General features: G+C 34.9%; 2 protein-coding genes across 5 annotated transcripts; both read left to right on the top strand.

Annotated features, from left to right (window-relative positions):
• The first annotated feature begins 669 nt into the window (after nt 1-669).
• LOC107901783 (G-type lectin S-receptor-like serine/threonine-protein kinase At1g11410) lies at nt 670-4,536 on the top strand. Of its 2 annotated transcripts, none has more exons than XM_016827928.2 (7): nt 670-2,270; nt 2,571-2,696; nt 2,853-3,055; nt 3,147-3,357; nt 3,483-3,720; nt 3,811-3,961; nt 4,044-4,536. In XM_016827928.2, the coding sequence occupies exons 1-7, from the start codon at nt 989-991 to the stop codon at nt 4,344-4,346; spliced, it is 2,514 nt and encodes an 837-aa protein (XP_016683417.1). In that variant the 5' UTR covers nt 670-988; the 3' UTR covers nt 4,347-4,536. The 2 variants fall into 2 exon arrangements, with proteins under 2 accessions (XP_016683417.1, XP_016683418.1); XM_016827929.2 differs by having other exon boundaries at nt 956-2,270; nt 2,856-3,055.
• Nucleotides 4,537-6,163: 1,627 nt separating this feature from the next.
• LOC107900129 (G-type lectin S-receptor-like serine/threonine-protein kinase RKS1) lies at nt 6,164-14,795 on the top strand. Of its 3 annotated transcripts, none has more exons than XM_041095878.1 (8): nt 6,164-6,427; nt 11,675-12,715; nt 13,039-13,164; nt 13,273-13,466; nt 13,549-13,759; nt 13,853-14,090; nt 14,178-14,328; nt 14,414-14,795. In XM_041095878.1, the coding sequence occupies exons 1-8, from the start codon at nt 6,184-6,186 to the stop codon at nt 14,714-14,716; spliced, it is 2,508 nt and encodes an 835-aa protein (XP_040951812.1). In that variant the 5' UTR covers nt 6,164-6,183; the 3' UTR covers nt 14,717-14,795. The 3 variants fall into 3 exon arrangements, with proteins under 3 accessions (XP_040951812.1, XP_016681323.2, XP_040951811.1); XM_016825834.2 differs by having other exon boundaries at nt 6,165-6,424; nt 11,672-12,715; nt 13,276-13,466; XM_041095877.1 differs by having other exon boundaries at nt 6,165-6,424; nt 11,672-12,715.
• Nucleotides 14,796-20,039: the final 5,244 nt, after the last annotated feature.

Genomic DNA, 20,039 nt, shown 5'->3' with positions numbered 1-20,039 from the left:
AAAAATTACACTATCAAATTTAAATTTTTAAAAATAAAATTTTTGTAAGTCCTAAATAATGAACAAATACTAATTATTTTTCAATTGCACTATTAGTTTTACCTTTTATCTAATGATATCACTTATTTGTTTGAATTTTTTTAATTTGAAATAAATTATAAAATTATTAGTTCATAAAATTTGTAATTAAATCAAAAGATGGCCACATGTTGGGTTTTTATATTTTATTTTTTTAATATTTTTTACATAAAATATTTAAATGAACAATTAAGAATCATTATTTAAAATAAATCAAATATCTAATGACCAAATTGGAAATTGATGAACATTGTTACGTAAGCATTTTCACACTTCACCTATGATTTAACGTCTTTTAGAAAACATAGTTTTCATCCTTTTACCCACCAAAGGTTACAGTCAGTTTTCAGCGTAAAATAATAAAATATCATCTGGGACAGCCAGATTAGTGCTCATGACAAGCAAAAAAAGCTGCTATCAAAACTCAGCCATACGGCTGCTAATTTCATTTCGTTCCATTAATTTTGGTGGTCCAAAGCTTTCTTATAGCCAAATGAAGGATTTCGACTTTTGGTGCTTAGATTTCCTATGCGTAAAGGCATCCATTGGTGTGAGTTAAAAGCCAAAACGTCCGGTGCAAATGTTTAGAGCAATGATTGCTGTTTGGGTGGAACTAATTCCTCCACCAAGGTTGAAATTTGGGAAGTGCTAGCCATTTTCACAACTTTAAAGATCACAGAACTGGCATGACAAGCAAACCGACAACAAATTTCCAGCGATAAACTTTTCACCTTTCTATTTCTTCGATTTTGAAAAGTATAAAAGGTGGCATTGTCACACCAATGCTTGACATAGTCCGTCATATTTAGGGGTTCCACTTATTAATGAGATCCCAACTACTCCATCAATTTATAATATATATATATATCTTTCTTCTGTCTGAACACACTAATCATAGACCGAACCAGTGATGGATCCTGTTAAATGGCTTATCAGCGTACTGCTTCTTTTGTTTCTTTCGCATCTCTCCATTTCTACCGACACCATAACACTAGATCACTTCATCAAAGATAATCAAGTCATAGTTTCTAGTGGCAAGATTTTCGCTCTAGGATTTTTTAGCCCTGGCAGTTCAAGGAATCGATATATTGGCATCTGGTATCATCAGATTCCAGAGAAAACAGTTGTTTGGGTGGCCAACAGGGAGAGTCCCATTAAAGATAACTCAGGGATCCTCAGAATCGATAGCCAAGGAAATCTTGCCCTGTTCCAGAGAAACCAAACACTTCCTGTCTGGTCTACAAACGTGTCCATCACAGGCACTAGGAATTCCATTGCTCAAATTTTGGATTCGGGAAACCTTGTTTTGCTTCAAAATGATACCAGAAGGGCGGTACTGTGGGAGAGTTTTGATTATCCTACAAACAGTATGCTTCCGTTTATGAAACTTGGGTTGAGTTTCAGAACAGGTGTGGATCGAGTCTTGACGTCTTGGAAGTCTCCCGATGATCCTGGGATTGGAAACTATTCCTACCGGATCAACCCGAGCGGCTTCCCTCAACTGTATTTGTACAAGGGTTCCGCTCCTTGGTGGCGAACCGGGTCATGGACCGGGCAAAGATGGAGTGGTGTACCTGAAATGACAAGCAACTACATATTTAATGTTTCTTTTGTCAACACTCCGGATGAAGTATCGATCACCTATGGGGTGAAGAAGGCCTCTTTCATCACAAGAATGATAACGAACGAAACAGGGATTCAACAAAGGTTCACATGGAACAACCAAGCGCGACATTGGATTGGGTTCTGGTCGGCCCCTAAGGATCAGTGTGATTTTTACGGGCATTGTGGGCCGAATGGTTATTGCAACCCCGATCACCTGGATGATTTCGAGTGCACGTGCTTCCCAGGCTTTAAACCCAAGTCATCCGAAGCATGGTTTATAAGAGACGGGGCAGGAGGATGCGTGAGGAAACCTGGTATCTCCACGTGCCAAAAAGGGGAAGGGTTCGTCAAGGTGCCACGTCTGAAGGTGCCAGACACTTCGGCGGCACATATAGACATGAGTATGGGATTGAAACAATGCGAGAACGAGTGCTTGAGAAATTGTTCGTGCGTGGCTTATGCTAGTGCATACGCGGAGATCAACGGAGGGATTGGCTGCTTGACATGGCACGGGGATTTGATTGATGCTAGAACATACGCAGATGCGGGACAAGATCTATACATACGTGTGGATGCCAGTGAACTAGGTACCTGCCCTACACATTCAAATTCAATTCTCTGTTTGCGTCCAACATCTACTCTTAAAATATCTCTGGTCCTTCTTTTCCCTCTTAAACATTTCCCCACATCTGGGCGAAAATCATTTACGCTACGTGGCCTTGTTTGTGTCAAAACACTCTTAAGAACGGTATAACATATAGTTAGGCCATGCTTGTTTAATTAATGGTAAAAATTTATGAGTGGATACAAGAATTACCTTCAGAATTAACTGGTTTCTTCCATTTTCATTGATATATAAAAAACTAATCATATCCCCATCTTGTTAGCTCGGTTTACAAAGAAGGGCCTCTTTCGAAAGAAGGGGGTGCTTGCAGTTACCATAGTTTCTGCTGCTGTACTGTTTCTTATTCTTGTCGCCTTGTTGCGTTGCTTCGTGAGAAGACTCAGAAGAGGTACGTACAACATCTTTTACCACTGTTTTTATTTGTTAAAACCATTTATTTTTCACGTCTTAATCATGCCAATTAAGATTTTCGCTACTAAATAGGCCACTTGTCTTTGTGGAGACTAGAAATTGGTGTAATCATGATATTTATTGTGTTTAACAGCAGAAAGAAGAAGAAAAAGGAAAAATGCGTTCAGGTTTACAAGTTCATCGTTGTTCGAAGATTCAGTAGGTGAAAAGGACATCGATAAGAGTAGAAGAAATGGAGATTTACCCTTCTTTGATTTCAGCACCATAGCAAAAGCCACCAATAATTTCTCATCTGATAACAAACTTGGACAAGGTGGCTTTGGTGCCGTTTACAAGGTAATTTCTTAGCAAATAATTATACACACGTCGACATGCAATGGAACTCCTATTAGTCCATTCCTGAATGGAATTTTCTTTGTATTTGTAGGGTGTGCTCATCAATGGAAATGAAATAGCAGTGAAAAGATTATCAAAGTACTCAGGTCAGGGAGTAGAAGAGTTTAAGAATGAAATTGTGCTAATTGCAAAGCTTCAGCATAGGAATCTGGTAAAGATGCTGGGATGTTGCATTCAGGGTGAAGAGAAGATGTTAATCTATGAATTTTTACCAAATAAAAGCTTAGACTCTATCGTTTTCGGTACGTCTTTCTTTCTTTCTCATATGCTATTGGAAACATCACTTTTGAATCATTGAATACTTAAGCCAAATACTGCAATTTTAAGTTATGCAATGATTCCTTTTCAAAACTGATTTTGGATCCAGATGAATCAAAAAGTTCAACGTTGGATTGGAAAAAGCGTATAGAAATAATATGTGGGATTGCTCGCGGGATCTTGTATCTCCACCAGGATTCAAGGTTAAGAATCATTCATAGAGATCTGAAGGCAAGCAATGTGTTACTAGATGCTGCAATGAATCCGAAAATTTCAGATTTTGGCATGGCCAGAATATTTGGAAGAGATGAGATTGAAGGAGATACTAAACGTGTTGTTGGAACATAGTAAGCATTCCATATGCAAAGGTTGGATAAAACTTCTGCTACTGGTTACAAACGAGTTCTTACAGTTTCCCTTTTGTTATATGAATTTAGTGGTTACATGTCACCGGAGTATGCAATGCATGGGCACTTCTCCATAAAATCCGATGTTTATAGCTTTGGAGTCCTATTGTTAGAGATTATCACCGGAAAAAAGAGCAGCAGCTATTTTCCTGATAGTCCCTCTTCAAGTCTGGTTGGATATGTAAGTAACCAAATTTAAAGCACAATTTATGAGCAATTAACTCAAAATTTTCCACTCAGATCATGATTCAACCTTTTTTCAGGTTTGGGAGTTATGGAAAGAAGGCAGAGCCATTGAAATAATTGACTCGGTATTCGGTGATTCGTATAGTGCCAATGAATTTTTGAAATGCATTCAGATCGGGCTATTGTGTGTACAAGAACATGCAACAGATCGACCTATGATGTCTACAGTTGTGTTTATGTTGAGCAACGAAACAGCTCTTCCATCTCCAAAACAACCTGCATTTACAGTAAAGACAAGTCACAAAGGCGACGATATATTTAATAGTGAAGGAACTGAATCTATAAATGATGTGACCCTCTCTATGGTTCAAGCTCGCTAGAACTTTAGCCATCTCTGTTTTTTTTTTAATTATCGAACTTTGTTTAAAGTTAATATAACTAGTTTTGGCTATCGATGTATACTATTGGAAATTACATATGTAATTATCTCGTAGTAAAGTTATTGTCCTCTACAGAAAAGAACATTTAAAGTAGACAACTAAAAGCAAGGAAAACTATCATTTGCAAGAACCTTCATTGGCTTAGGTTTATATGTTAAGAGTTATGACAATTTATATGCTGATCTAGCTCGGTACATCATCGCATGATGATCTAACCCTTAGAAATATCTCGATCTTCTATCTGAATTAAAAAAAAAAGTTGTCTTAATTTAAGCTTGGATGCAAAATATGCTTTAATTGTATCTGGTCTCATCATAATCCACATAGGTAAGTGATATATATTTTTTACAAAACATCAATTTCACATCTTAATAAAATGCTTAAACCAATTTTGAACAATTACAAAGTTCAACAACTTTTAAAAATAATTTTAAATCATTTCTCAAGTTTGGATATACTCAAAACATTAAATGGGGTTTAAATGATCAAAAACACAAGTTGCATCGGGACAAGGCTTGAGATTTAGCCTATTTACTAAAGTCTTTTAGCTATTGACATGCAAATCTTAAGACTTGACTTACTTATTATAGCTTTTTAGCTATTGACTTGCAAGTCTCAATACGGTTTAGTTTCAAGACTTAATGCAAAAGACTAAATTAATTCAAAAATACTTTATATCATCCCAAACATCATCATATTATATTCATGAGTTTCAAATTATTTTAAAACTATTTTAAATTTCATTCAAACACACAAACTCATCCCATAAACATGTTTATGCCAATTGAAAAATCAAGTCTTAACTAAGTGTAGAAAATTCCATCATGATTTCAAGTAGCATATAACAACATAGGCCAATGTAATTAGAAACACCTAAACTATCCTAAGCTTTTATGTACATTCCAATACATTAACATAAGATAATATAGATCAACAACTTTACAATCTTCAAATTTCGTACAATGATGTAATCCTATCAATAAATAAATTTAAGTTTTTCACAAAGTTTTATTACCTACACATTTTAAACAATTAATAAAAATTTAATTCCTCTTACCCGTTCTCCATTAAGACTCAAATTCTCGAGTATGATTCACTTTATTTATTCACTTTACTTATTTAAGATCACACCGCTTGTTATATTTTATTTAGTTCTTTAACCAGCATTCACTTATATTATACGATTCTTAATTTTATTCTGGTCCATATACATTTTTCACCAATAATTAAAATAACCTACAACACATTCTAAAAAATAATCAAAATAATAATATTTTGAAAAAATGAAATTGACTTGACTCATAAACATGCAGGAGAAAACAATAGTTAAATCACTTATTTATTTTTGTATTAACATTTTCAAATTCATTTGACCCAAATCGAGTAGAAATTGCAAGAGAAGAAAAGATTCAATTTTTAGTGGAAGGGAAAATGGTGGCTATAATTGTTTTCGCATACCAATTAACAAGATTGAAATTGAATGTTTCTAAAATCTAATTATGGAAGAGAAAATAATCGTTAACCACCTACGCGTATGAAATTTTCAGAACAGAACATTTGATATTGACTTGCCTTGACTCGGTAAAGTAATCTCTCAACGGTTGAACCAAACAGAAATAAATGCTTAAGAGATTAACACTACTCATTCAAAATCCCCAGTAATTAACGTAATGGGACCATCCACTTTTCTATGCGACACTGAGATCCCAACTGCTCTCTTCAGCAATTCAATATATATCATTCTTCCGGAACACCCGAAGCATGTACTGAAGCGGTGATGAATCCTGTTATATGGCTTCTCAAAATTCTGCTCATTTTCTTTCTTTCTCACTTTTCCTTTTCTTCAGACATCATAACGCAACATCACTTCATTAAAGATAACGATGAAGTGATTGTCTCTAGTGGCAATATTTTTGCTCTAGGATATTTCAGCCCTGGCAGTTCTAGTAATCGATATGTTGGCATCTGGTATTATCAACATCCGGAGAAGACCGTTGTTTGGGTGGCTAACAGAGAGAATCCTGTTGCGCGGAAGCGTGTGAAAGAGTAAAATTATTGTACTGAAAAATCACACTAAGTTCAATTCCCAGGAAAGAGAGGTGGATCACGAGGATCGCTTACATACCAGATCTTTCCTAGCCAGAATATCCCTCTATCGTAATTTAATAGCACAATAAATCACTACAATGACACTTGCAAAATATGCAAAACAAAAATAAAGAACACTAGAATTTTAACGAGGTTCAGCAAATTTTGCCTACGTCCTCGGGCACTACCAAATATATTTCACTCCAAAAATACAAGTGAAAGTTTACAAATAGGGAGAGAGAACAATTGCCTTAAGTAGAGAATGGCAAGTGTGGGATGAAGAAAGTAAGAAATGGTTAGGCCTATTTATAGTTGAGGTTCAAGGATCAACTTGCAATGTCCCTATACAATTAGGGACCAAAATTGCAATTACCCCATGCCAACTTTTAACCCAACTTGCCAACCAATTTTACTTTCTACTTTCGGTGCCCACCCTTTTTGACTTTTCAAACAATGGGTGGGTTCCAATAATCTCCACCTTGAAGATTTGATTAGGATAATCTTATCTTCACACAATTCTTTCTGCCTTTGACAACAATACTTGATAGTGCCTTCTTCAACTGTTAAACTTGCAGGATATTAATCAAGTTCAAACAATGTTCGAACTTGGTTGCTGTTACCACCTTGGTCATCATATCTGCGGGATTATTTGCAGTCTTGATCTTCTGAAGACAAATTTTCCCCTCTTCAATAATTTCCCGCACAAAATGGAATCGTACGTCGATATGTTTTGTACGTGCATGATAGACTTGATTCTTTGCTAAATGAATAGCACTTTGACTATCACAATACACGTTAATATGCTCCTGAACCAACCCCAAGGTTTTAGCCATACCTTGTAACCAAATAGCCTCCTTTACAGCCTCTGTTACAGCCATGTACTCGGCTTCTGTGGTTGACAATGCAACTATAGACTGTAGTGTAGACTTCCAACTTAGTGGTCCTCCAGCAAGTGTAAACACATAACCGGTGGTTGATCTTCGCTTGTCCAAATCACCGGCATAGTCAGAATCAACGTACCCAATAACACCTTTACCAAGTGTATTATCCTGCTTGAACAGTAATCCAACATCCACGGTCTTCTGAATATACCGTAGAATCCATTTCACAGCTTGCCAATGTCCTTTTCCAGGATTATGCATATACCTGCTCACTATACTAACTGCCTGTGAAATGTCGGGTCTTGTACACACCATTGCATACATCAAGCTACCCACTGCATTAGAATACGGAACTTGCAACATGTATTCTCGTTCCGTATTCGTCGAAGGAGATAGTTGTGCAGAAAGCTTGAAATGAGAAGCCAACGGGGTACTTACAGGTTTGGTCTGCTCGTTCATGCCAAACTGCTGTAGTACTTTCTTCAAATACTGCTTCTGAGACAAGCTAACTCTGCCATGAGCTCTATCTCTACATATTTCCATGCCAAGAATCTTCTTAGCTTCACCTAGATCTTTCATCTCAAACTCGAGATTGAGTTGAGTCTTCAATCTCTCAATCTCAACTTTGCTCTTAGATGCTATCAGCATATCATCAACATATAAGAGCAAGTATATGAAAGTTCCTTCTTGTAGCTTCTGAAAATATACGCAATGATCAAATTTACTTCTTGTGTACCTTTGCCCTTTCATGAACTGATCAAATCGCTTGTACCACTGCCTCGGAGATTGTTTCAATCCATAAAGCGACTTTGTCAGTTTGCAAACCCAATTTTCTTTATCAGCAACATTGAATCCATCAGGCTGAGTCATATAGATTTCCTCTTCCAAATCACCGTGTAAAAATGCTGTCTTCACATCAAGCTGAACTAGTTCAAGATCGTATTGCGCAACCAAGGCTAGCAAAATTCGAATAGACGAATGCTTCACAACTGGAGAAAACACTTCATTGTAGTCTATTCCTTCTTTCTGAGCGTAACCCTTTGCTACCAATCTAGCCTTGTATCGAATTTCATTTTTACCAGGAAATCCTTCCTTCTTTACATATACCCATTTGCATCCAATTGCCTTCTTTCCCTTGGGCAGTCTCACCAACTCCCAAGTCCTATTTTTATGAAGAGACTGCATTTCTTCATTCATAGCTTGCTTCCACTTTACACCATCAGAGTTACTTATTGCTTCTGTGTAAGTGGAAGGAACATCATCATCTGCAATTGGAAGTGCATAGGCCACCATATCGTCAAAGCGAGCAGGCTTACGAATCTCTCTTCTTGGCCTCCTATATGCAATTGAATCTTGTTGCTGTAGAAGTTCTTGGGTCGAAACTTCTTCATCATTTGTTCTTTCAATATTAGCTGGATCATCATTAACCTTTTCAAACTCCACCTGCTGCAAAGTACTACTGGTTTTGTCATCCTTTTGTGAATCCTCGTTCTTCATCATGGTTGATTCATCAAAAGTTACATCTCTACTGAAAACAATCTTCCTTGTATCAGGACACCAGAGACGGTATCCTTTTACACCACTAGTTATACCCATGAATAATGCTTTCTTTGCTCTTGGGTCTAACTTAGATTCTTTTACATGATAATATGCAGTGGAACCAAAAACATGTAAAGAATCATAATCAGTAGCAGGTTTACCAGTCCACATCTCCATAGGAGTTTTTCCATTTATTGCAGCTGATGGCAATCGGTTAATTAGATGGCACGCATATGTAACTGCCTCAGCCCAAAATTCCTTGCCCAATCCAGCATTGGACAACATACATCGAACTTTCTCCAGTATAGTCCGATTCATGCGTTCTGCCACCCCATTCTGCTGTGGTGTATCTCGAACAGTGAAGTGTCGCACAATGCCCTCATCTTGACATACTTGTAGAAATGGATCATTTTTGTACTCAGTACCATTATCTGATCGAAGTCGTTTGACCTTTCGACCTGTCTGAGTCTCCACCATCTTCTTCCACTTCAGAAATGCATCCAAAACTTCATTTTTTCTTTTCATTAGATACACCCATACTTTTCTTGAATAATCATCAAGAAAAGTGACAAAATAGTGCATACCTCCCAAAGAAGCCACTTTGGTAGGTCCCCACACATCACTGTGAACATAGTCCAGAATTCCTTTCGTATTGTGAATTGCTGAACCAAATTTTACCCTCGTCTGCTTGCCCAGAACACAATGTTCACAGAATTCCAATTTGCAAGAATTTGCACCTTTCAACAAGCCTTGCTTCGCCAAAGTCTGCAAAGCTTTTTCACCAGCATGTCCCAATCGCCTATGCCATAACCTGGTAGCCTCTGAATCTACATCTTTCACAGAAGCTGTTGATGTTGATCCAATAACTGTACTTCCATTTAAATAGTACAAGTTATTTCTTCTAGTGCCTTTCATCACCGTCAATACCCCAGCTACTACCTTTAGTAATCCATCTCTCAAAGTGATTGTGAGCCCTTTAGATTCTAGGGCCCCTAATGAGATGAGATTTTTCTTCAAGTTGGGTACATAGCGAACATCTGTCAGAACTTGGATTGAGCCGTCATGGTTCTTCAATTTGATTGTACCTACACCCATTGTCTTACAGGCACTATCATTGCCCATAAAAACAACTCCACCTTCTAGTTCTTCAAGACTAGAAAACCAGTCCTTATTAGGACACATATGGTAAGTACATCCCGAATCCAATATCCACTCATCCGTTTGACATGCCATTGCCATGCCAACCAAGCTAAAGTCTGACTCCTCATCATGCTCCGCTACACATGCATTAGAAATAGACTTGCCCTTTTGTAACTTAGGACAATTCTTTTTCCAATGCCCTTTCTCACGACAAAAGGCACATTCATCTTTGGCGGGTCTCCCTTTGGACTTACCCCTTCTACCAGGTTTGCTGCTGTGTGAACGACCTCTTACTGTTAAGACTTCTGCAGTTGTATCTCTGTGATCTCTTTTATCTTTCTTTCGAGTCTCAGATCTATACAACGCACTACAGACTGCATCAAATGTGATTGAATCTTTCCCATGAAGCAATGTGGTGGTAAGATGATCATATTCATCAGGAAGGGAATTCAACAACAATAATGCCTTGTCTTCATCTTCAAATTTCTCATCCAAATTTAGCAAGTCTGCTAAAATTTTATTGAATGAGTTCACATGGTCATTCATCGACATACCGGGTGCATACGTGAACCGAAAAAGTTTCTTTTTCATATAAAGCCTATTTTCAAGACTTTTCGTTAGAAACTTTTCTTCTAATGTATCCCACAGCTTCTTCGCTGATGTCTCCCTCATGACGGAGTACTTTTGCTCTTTGGCCAAACATAGGCGAATTGTACCACACGCCTGTCTATTGATCTTGGCCCACTCCTTGTCATCCATCTTGTCAGGTTTTTCTTCAAGGGCTATATCCAGCTCTTGCTGACATAAGACATCCAGGATCTCACACTGCCACATACCAAAATTATTGGTACCGTCAAATTTCTCTACTTCAAATTTTGCATTTGTCACAGTAGTCCTTGCTGATGACGATGCTGCTGCCATTTTTCTCCTCAATCCCAACTACTGTATACGTGAACAGTACCGTATACGTAAATAGTGCCGTATACGTGAATAGTACTGTATACGTGAATAGTGCCGTATACGTGAATAGTACCGTAAACGGTCGTATTCCCCAAGTACGAACCTGGCTCTGGTACCAATTGTTGCGCGGAAGCGTGTGAAAGAGTAAAATTATTGTACTGAAAAATCACACTAAGTTCAATTCCCAGGAAAGAGAGGTGGATCACGAGGATCGCTTACATACCAGATCTTTCCTAGCCAGAATATCCCTCTATCGTAATTTAATAGCACAATAAATCACTACAATGACACTTGCAAAATATGCAAAACAAAAATAAAGAACACTAGAATTTTAACGAGGTTCAGCAAATTTTGCCTACGTCCTCGGGCACTACCAAATATATTTCACTCCAAAAATACAAGTGAAAGTTTACAAATAGGGAGAGAGAACAATTGCCTTAAGTAGAGAATGGCAAGTGTGGGATGAAGAAAGTAAGAAATGGTTAGGCCTATTTATAGTTGAGGTTCAAGGATCAACTTGCAATGTCCCTATACAATTAGGGACCAAAATTGCAATTACCCCATGCCAACTTTTAACCCAACTTGCCAACCAATTTTACTTTCTACTTTCGGTGCCCACCCTTTTTGACTTTTCAAACAATGGGTGGGTTCCAATAAATCCCATTAATGATACTTCAGGGGTCTTCTCTATCGACCGTCGAGGAAATCTTGTCCTGTTCCAAACAAACCAAACACTTCCTGTCTGGTCCACAAACATTTCCCTCGCAGGCACTAGCAATTGTATTGCTCAAGTTTTGGATTCGGGAAATCTTGTTTTGATTCACAATGATACCACAAAGGCGGTACTGTGGCAGAGTTTTGATCATCCAACAAATACTTGGCTTTCATTTCAAAAGCTTGGGTTGAATCTTAGAACCGGTGTGAACCTAATATATACGTCTTGGAAGTCTCCAGATGATCCAGGGGTTGGGAATTATTCCTTCAGGATGAACCCAAACGGGTCTCCTCAGATATTTTTGTACAAGGGTTCGACTCCATGGTGGCGAAGCGGAGCTTGGACCGGACAAAGATGGAGTGGTATACCTCAAATGACTCAGAACTTCATATTTAAAGATACATTTGTCAACACTGGTTATGAAGTATCGTTCTCTTCTGATGTGAGAAATAGCTCCATCGCATCAAGAACGCTAGTGAAGGAAACAGGAGTTTTGCAAAGAGAAACATGGAACAATGAAGCGCAACGTTGGATTGTTTTTTATTCGGCTCCAACGGAACGTTGTGATTTTTACGGGTATTGTGGGCCAAATGGTTACTGTAACCCTTATCTCGCAGGTGCTTTAGAATGTACATGCTTCCCAGGATTCCAACCCAAATCACCCGAAGGATGGTTCATAGGAGATTCGGCAGGAGGATGCGTGAGGAAGCGAGGTGTCTCCATGTGTGGAAATGGAGAAGGGTTCGTCAAGTTTCCACATGCGAAGGTGCCTGACACTTCTGCGGCAGTTGTAAACATGAGTATAGGATTGAAGCAATGCAAGGAAAAGTGCTTGAGAAATTGTTCTTGCATGGCTTATGCTAGTGCTAACTCAGAGACTGGAAGAGGGATTGGTTGCTTGACTTGGCATGGAGATTTGATGGATGCGAGGAAATATACCTATACGGGACAAGACCTATACATACGAGTGGATAAAAATGAGATAGGTAAGCACTAAATTAATGAAGGTTATTATTAGGTGCACCATAGAAAGAAAAAGTATGGGTTATTATTACATGCATTTATTTATGCTGATTTTAAAATATAACGATATAACTGAAATATTAATAGTGCATAACTTGGTTTTACATAACTTGACACCTGTTAATTAATTATATGAGTATCAACTTTGACCATATTTCATTTTAATCCTAAATAAAAGTATTGATCTCTTTAAAGATTTTTATTTACTCTCGTGGTGTTGTTTGTTTTCTGTGTTCTAATTTTTAATTGATTTCTTTCATATGCAATCATATGTGCAACTTGTTAGCTCGGTATACAAAGAAAGGTCTACTTCACAACAGGGGAGTGCTTGCGATTATAATAGTTTCTTTGGCTGTAGTGCTTCTCATACTAATTGCCCTTTCTCGTTGCTTTCTAAGAAGGCAAAGAAGAGGTACGTCTCACATTTTCTGTACCAGCTTTTTTTATTCAACTTTTAATCGTTGCCAAATAAGATAGAGTTTAAATTATATTAGGATATAATTTGCAATTGAATTGACAGCAGGAAGAGCAAGAAAAAGCAAAAATATCTTTAGCTTTACCTCATTCAAGGACTCTTTAGGTGAAAAAGAGATTGATGAGAGCAGAAGAAATGGAGATTTACCCTACTTTGATTTGGGCACCATAGCCGCTGCCACTAATAATTTCTCTTCTGATAATAAACTTGGGCAAGGTGGCTTTGGCCCTGTCTACAAGGTAGCTTTTCTCTAAAAAAAAGATGTGGACGTGCAATAAAACTCCTTATCTGTACTTGAAGGAAAATTCTTTGTATTTGCAGGGTGTGCTCTTAAATGGCCAAGAAATAGCAGTGAAAAGACTATCAAATTCCTCAAGTCAGGGACTACAAGAGTTTAAGAATGAAATTGTGCTAATTGCAAAACTTCAGCATAGGAATCTCGTAAGGATACTAGGATGTTGCGTTGAGGGTGAAGAGAAGATGTTAGTCTATGAATTTTTACCAAATAAAAGCTTAGACTTTATCATTTTCGGTATAGCTTCTTTCAAATTGTTGATTACTTATGCTAACAACTTTTGTTTTAAGTTATGCATGATTCCTTTTAAATTTTGACTTTTGATTTTAGATGACTCAAAAAGATCACTATTGGATTGGAAAAAGCGTTTGGAAATTATCTGTGGGATTGCCCGAGGAATGTTGTATCTCCACCATGATTCCAGGTTAAGAGTCATTCATAGGGATTTGAAAGCGAGCAATGTATTACTAGATGATGCAATGAATCCGAAAATTTCTGATTTCGGCATGGCTAGAATATTTGGAGGAGACCAAATGGAAGGGGATACCAGACGTGTAGTTGGAACATAGTAAGAATTCGGTATGCAAAGTTTCGAGAGAACTGCTACAGGTTTCAAACGTGTTCTTACTATTTCATTTTTGTCGTATGATTTTAGTGGTTACATGTCGCCTGAATATGCAATGCATGGACACTTTTCAATGAAATCCGATGTGTATAGCTTTGGAGTATTGCTGTTAGAGATCATCACTGGAAAAAAGAACAGCAGTTATTTTCCCAATAGTCCGTCGTTGAATATGGTTGGACATGTAAGTAACCAAATTTTTAGTACAATTCTGTAAAAGTGTTAACAATTAAGACATTCAAATGATTATCCAAACAACGTTATTTCAGGTTTGGGAGTTATGGAAAGAAGAGAAAGCCATGGAAGTTGTTGACTCCTCATTAGCTGATTCATATTCTACCGATGAAATTTTGAAGTGCATTCAAATTGGGCTATTGTGCGTTCAAGAATGTGCAACAAATCGACCAACAATGTTGACAGTTGTTTTTATGTTGAGTAACGAAACCACTCTTCCATCGCCAGAACAACCTGCATTTATAGCGAAGAAAATTCACAAAAGCGACGAGATATCAATTAGTGGAGGAACTAAGTCTATAAATGAAGTGACACTCACCATGATTGATGCTCGGTAGAGATAAAATACAATGTTTTATGCAGAAATAATATTATTTGTAATTATTATTATGTTATAGATTATAATAAAATATACATTATTAATAGTTATGTGTAATTTAGTATATTTTGATGTTTATAATTATAATTAGTAAAACATAAAATATTATTAAAATTTTAATATTTTAATAAAATCTTATTTTTATTAAATTACATCTTGGTTGGGCTTAAATTTTTACAAATTGTATTTGAGTATTAAGTTTAATTTCTTTTTAGTTTAGACTTGAGATTTGGGTTAATTAATTTATTTTAAGTTTGGATTTAGTGTAATATATTTGAGTTTTGAAATAAATATTTTAGAATATAAATATTAGGTTTGTAAATTTAAGAAGAAAGATAAAAAAAAGTATTCAACTATCAATATAATATTATAATGAACATTTTTTTTTGTTAATTCGTACAACATCATAGAATAATAAAATTTACAAACAAAGGACATTTTTAATTATTTTACATAAAAGACCTCTATTAAATATATATAATTTATGTTTTATAAGATTTTTTTTTTTTTTGGAAAAAATCCGACTGGATTAAAACTTAATTATGAAACAAGAAACCTTCATTGGGCTGAGCCCAACAAATAAGTCCTAAGAATAATAAAAGAAGGCAGCAAAGGCAGGCTATCTTCAGTTTAGCCCATCCGAAACAAAACAACAATAGAAAAAATAAAGGAAATTTCAAAGTGTTCTCCAGCCGAACGGTCCAGCTAGTCTTCATAAATGATTTAAAAGCAAATCCCTTCAAATCTTTTGCTTTTTTATTTGCTTTTCAAACGGCATCCTTTCTTCCAAACGTCTCACCACAATGCCGAAAACCAAAGTCTTTTCCCCTTTTCTTTTATTCTGAAGAACCCAGGCGGTTTGGCTCCGATTCTCCTCTAGGAAGGCTTAAGGTCCCTCCCTCCAGGTACTGTTCTTCTTCCTTCTTGAGAGTTTCTTTTGCTAATCGGTGGGCTTCTGTGTTTTCAACTCTTGGGATGAACTGGAATCTGACTTCTTGAAAGTAATCCTTTAGGCTTTGAATGTCACTGATGATTGCTCCTATTTCTGATTTGTCTCGATTTGTATTTTTGCATTTTTTTATCACTGTTTTTGAATCTCCTATTATGTCTAAAATATGATAGCCCATCTGAATTCCTAACCTTGTTGCTTGATATCCTGCATATGCTTCCGCCGCAAACGGAGATGCAACATTGTCATGAAGGATCGATTTTGCTGCAACGATTCTACCCTCCTCATTTTTAACTACTAGGCCTGACGCAGATCTGAATTTCTGAGTCAAAAGCCGCATCGAAAAAGATGGCCGGGTTTGCCCTTTGTAGCCTTTGTCTAGGCCTCACATTGGTTTCCGAGTTAAGTGCCTTGTCTTTAATACCTTCTAGTTCCAGAATGTAACTTTTAATTTGTTTGGATATTTCCCAACTGGTGCTTGATTTGCCTTCGTATAATAGCTTATTTCTGCTTGTCCAGATTAACCAGAGCCCGCAACAAAACCCCCTGCACTGTTCATTTGTCCCTTGGCTGAATACCCAGGTAAGCCAACTCCACAAATCTAACTGACTATTGTTAAGTATCCAAGAAAAATTTAAGTGACTCCATATTTCTTTCACTATAGGGCACATTTGGAAGACATGAGTGCTGTCTTCTTCTCCCTGACCACACCTCCGACATCGGTTCTCAGTCATCACTCTCCTTAGCTTTAGATTGGAAAAAGTGGGAATGTAATTCCACGCTATTTTCCACACTGTAATTTTGATTTTTGAGGGCATGTGTAGATTCCACAATTTCCTGTAGAAATTTTTAGTATTGGTCTGTAAATAAACATTAGGATCTATTGTAGATTTCTGTAATAGTTTATAGGCACTCCTTACTGAAAAGTCTCCAGTTGCCTCCCCACTCCATACTTTGATGTCTTCATGGGTTGATTTTGACAGAGACGTGCTAAATTAGCATTGTATAAAAGTAAAATAAATTATTAAATTAAAATGTAAAATTAAATTTGAAATCCAAACTCAAAAAATTATAATCTATAATAAACCCTCTTAACGTTTCCGAATAGAAGGCAAATCAACATCTTAGACTCGGTTGAAAACTAATTTCTCTTGCAATTTAATGAGATTGGTAAGTGAGAAGCCGTTTTTCTTGCACAATTGTCATATTCATCTCTATTATTACAGAAAAATTATTAGAAATTCTATCAATTATCAAAACCTAAATTAATCTTTAAATGGTAATATCATGTTCTTTTTTACTTTCATAAAAAATCAGAAAATAAATCCAATTAAATAAGAAAGGAAGTATATCCTGCTCAAATCACTGGGATCAAACAATCTATCCTCCTATAAATAGAAAAAAAGAATATGATCCAATTCATGCGATTTTTACCATTTCAATTTTCTAGTTAAAGAGAGTGATGATCAATAAAGTGCTCATAATAGCAAACCCTAAAAACTAATAACCTAGGAGCAAAAATCTTGCCACTGGAGACTATCATCTTGTTTATATCTTTGATGATGTGATGTTGCCTTATGGTGCGTGGAGAAAACAAGCATTCATCATTGGCTCTGTATAAGAAAGAAGGGTATATTGATCTGGTGAAGGGAGAAGCTGGGATCTGAATATGTCATTAATAAAGTCAAATTACTTTCTGGGGATTTTTAATCCATCTTTCAATTTCTAAATACAGTTTGGTTCCCGGAGTGAAGTCAATTTGAAATATGTAGTACCCAGTTAACTATTGTTTTCAAGTGAATTGCGTTTTTCAAAATATTATTATTTTGGAATTAACTTTTAGAATGTGTTACTTTCACATTTATGCATGCGCTTTCAATTCCTTATGAAATTTGGATATCTCGACACCAACATTAAAAGCCTACTATCATTATATTTTATTTTTAGTATATTCTATTTACTTCTTATTTTTATTTCAATGAATTTGTATATATCGAAATCTGGAAAAAAGTAGTTAGCAAATTAAAAGAATTGTTATTAACATTGTATTTAAATTCCATTACATTACATCTTACCAAACCAAATTCAAATCATAATAAACAATAAGGATATTTATAGGTTAAAATATGTTATAAGTTCCTATACTCTTTGTAAATTTAAAAATTAATCATTATACTTTTAATTTTAGGAATTTAGTTCCTTTACTTTTTAAAATTTAAAATTCAAATAGATATTGAGAATTAATTCCCAATAAATAAGAAATAATTGAGCGTGATAGCCAAATAAATCGAAAGGTTCATGTTTGGTTCGAGAAGGGATCATGGAATTTTTGAAATAAAAAAAATGAATGGAAAGATAATCTACTTTCATTAAGTGATTTATTAGATTATCAAAAAGATAGGATCTTGAATACTATTCGAAATTCAGAAGAACTACGCGGGGGGGTATTGAACGGCTGGAAAAGGCCCAGGCCCGCTTACGAAAAGTAGAAATGGAGGCGGATCAGTTTCGAGTGAATGGATACTCTGAGATAGAACGAGAAAAATTGAATTTGATTAATTCAACTTATAAGATTTTGGAACAATTAGAAAATTACAAAAAGTCCAATTGTTAATATTGTTAACATTATTTTTTAATTACGCGCTACCAGCGAAATTCTTTTTTGTTTCAAATTTCACACCAACAAATTTAACAAAAAATATTAACGGTGTTAATAGTTGGACCTAAATTTTAAAATTTAAAAAGTAAAGGGACTAAATTCTAAAATTAAAGTGCATGGACTAAATTTCAAATTTGTGAAGAGTATAGGGCCTTATGGCATGTTTTTTAACCATTATTGTAATCTAAAATTTAATTTATGATAGAAATATCTATGCTAATATTTAAACCCTTGATTGAGTTAGTGTCACAAGCAAACCAATCACTAGCTCGATTAAGAAAATTATGAAAATACCATTCTGTGTATAAAATAATTGATATTATTATGACGATACTTCTATCTTTTCTTTTATTGTTTCCATAAAACCAGTAAAAAATGCATAAAATGAGATCTAAACCCATGCCATCACCATCTATTAAATCTTTTCTTTGCTATTTCAATATTATTACACAAAATTGTTTACCCACATCATTTTTATAATTTAATAATATTGTTGATTGAGTTGATGTCATAAGTCAACACAAGAAACATGACACTATCATGACAAACAATTAGAGTGCATTTAATATTTTTAATTTGATATATTTACTTATTTGAATTTCTTTTTACGCACAATTTAAACAAATTTTTATTCTAATTTTGTATATAGTGCATATTTGTTGTTATTATTAGTTTCAAACATTATGCATCAATATTTATAGTATGCTATTTTTAAACGTACACCTCTATTCTAAATATGTAATTTTCATATGAATACGCGTCTATAGAATTTATAGTATACAAATACATATTTTATATAAATATAAAAAGGGTTAATATGGAAATTTGACACTATACTTTAAGCGGAAATTAAAATTTACCACTATACTTTACTTTAATTTATATCTATCATTTTCCTTATGAACTAAAGATAAATTATCCCACTATACTTTAAATCTATATTGAATTTTGCCGCTTTACTTTTATTTGATTGGATTTTTCCACTAAAGTTAATTTTTTAATTGAAATTTTGTATTCAATTTTAATCTAAAACAATTTGAAGACAAAATTTAATACAAATATTTTATATTTTAATTTAATATTTAAAAATAATAATTTAATTAATATAACATCAAAATTAACTAAAATTTATTTTATAAAAATAAACTTACTTTTTATTTTATTATAATTGTATTTTTATTTTCCAATTTTTTTCCTTCATTAAATAAAAATTCTAATTTAGTTTATTAATTTTAATATTTATAAGTTAAATTATTGTTAATAATTAAAATAAAATTTTGAAAGATTTCTTTTCTTATTAAATTATGTTTTTAAATCATCAAAATTAATATTGAGTGGTAAATTTTAATTAAATAATCAAAGTTGGTGGAAAAATGTAATAGAATTCAAAGCTTAGTAGTAAAATTCAACCACATACGAATTGAATGGTAAATTTACTCGTATTTTCAAAATATAATGAAAAATATAGGAAAAAAATATAGTGTATTTGGTAGTAGCAGAAATTCCATCAATTATCAAAAACTTAAATTATTCTTTGAATGGTAAAAACAAGCTTTTAATTTTATAAAATAAAAAACCAAATCCAATTAAATAAGAAAAAAAGTTGTAACGACCCGATTTCTAGTGGTGTCAGAAAAAAATTATTTCAGGACCTTGTTTTTGTAAACTAAGTCC

Source organism: Gossypium hirsutum, chromosome D06, assembly GCF_007990345.1.
Source record: "Gossypium hirsutum isolate 1008001.06 chromosome D06, Gossypium_hirsutum_v2.1, whole genome shotgun sequence".
NCBI classification, from domain to species: domain Eukaryota; kingdom Viridiplantae; phylum Streptophyta; class Magnoliopsida; order Malvales; family Malvaceae; genus Gossypium; species Gossypium hirsutum.
The sequence above is the reverse complement of the archived record's forward strand: the minus strand, read 5'-3'. Positions and strand labels throughout refer to the sequence as shown.

Bases quoted from the DNA above. Each gene is read 5' to 3' on its own strand.
- LOC107901783 (XM_016827928.2), top strand. From the start codon at position 989: ATGGATCCTGTTAAATGGCTTATCAGCGTACTGCTTCTTTTGTTTCTT. The intron at 3,056-3,146 runs GTAATTTCTTAG...TTGTATTTGTAG, and splicing joins GCTTTGGTGCCGTTTACAAG to GGTGTGCTCATCAATGGAAA. The intron at 3,721-3,810 runs GTAAGCATTCCA...ATATGAATTTAG, and splicing joins AAACGTGTTGTTGGAACATA to TGGTTACATGTCACCGGAGT.
- LOC107900129 (XM_041095878.1), top strand. From the start codon at position 6,184: ATGAATCCTGTTATATGGCTTCTCAAAATTCTGCTCATTTTCTTTCTT. The intron at 6,428-11,674 runs CTGTTGCGCGGA...TTCCAATAAATC, and splicing joins GGTGGCTAACAGAGAGAATC to CCATTAATGATACTTCAGGG. The intron at 14,329-14,413 runs GTAAGTAACCAA...ACGTTATTTCAG, and splicing joins CGTTGAATATGGTTGGACAT to GTTTGGGAGTTATGGAAAGA.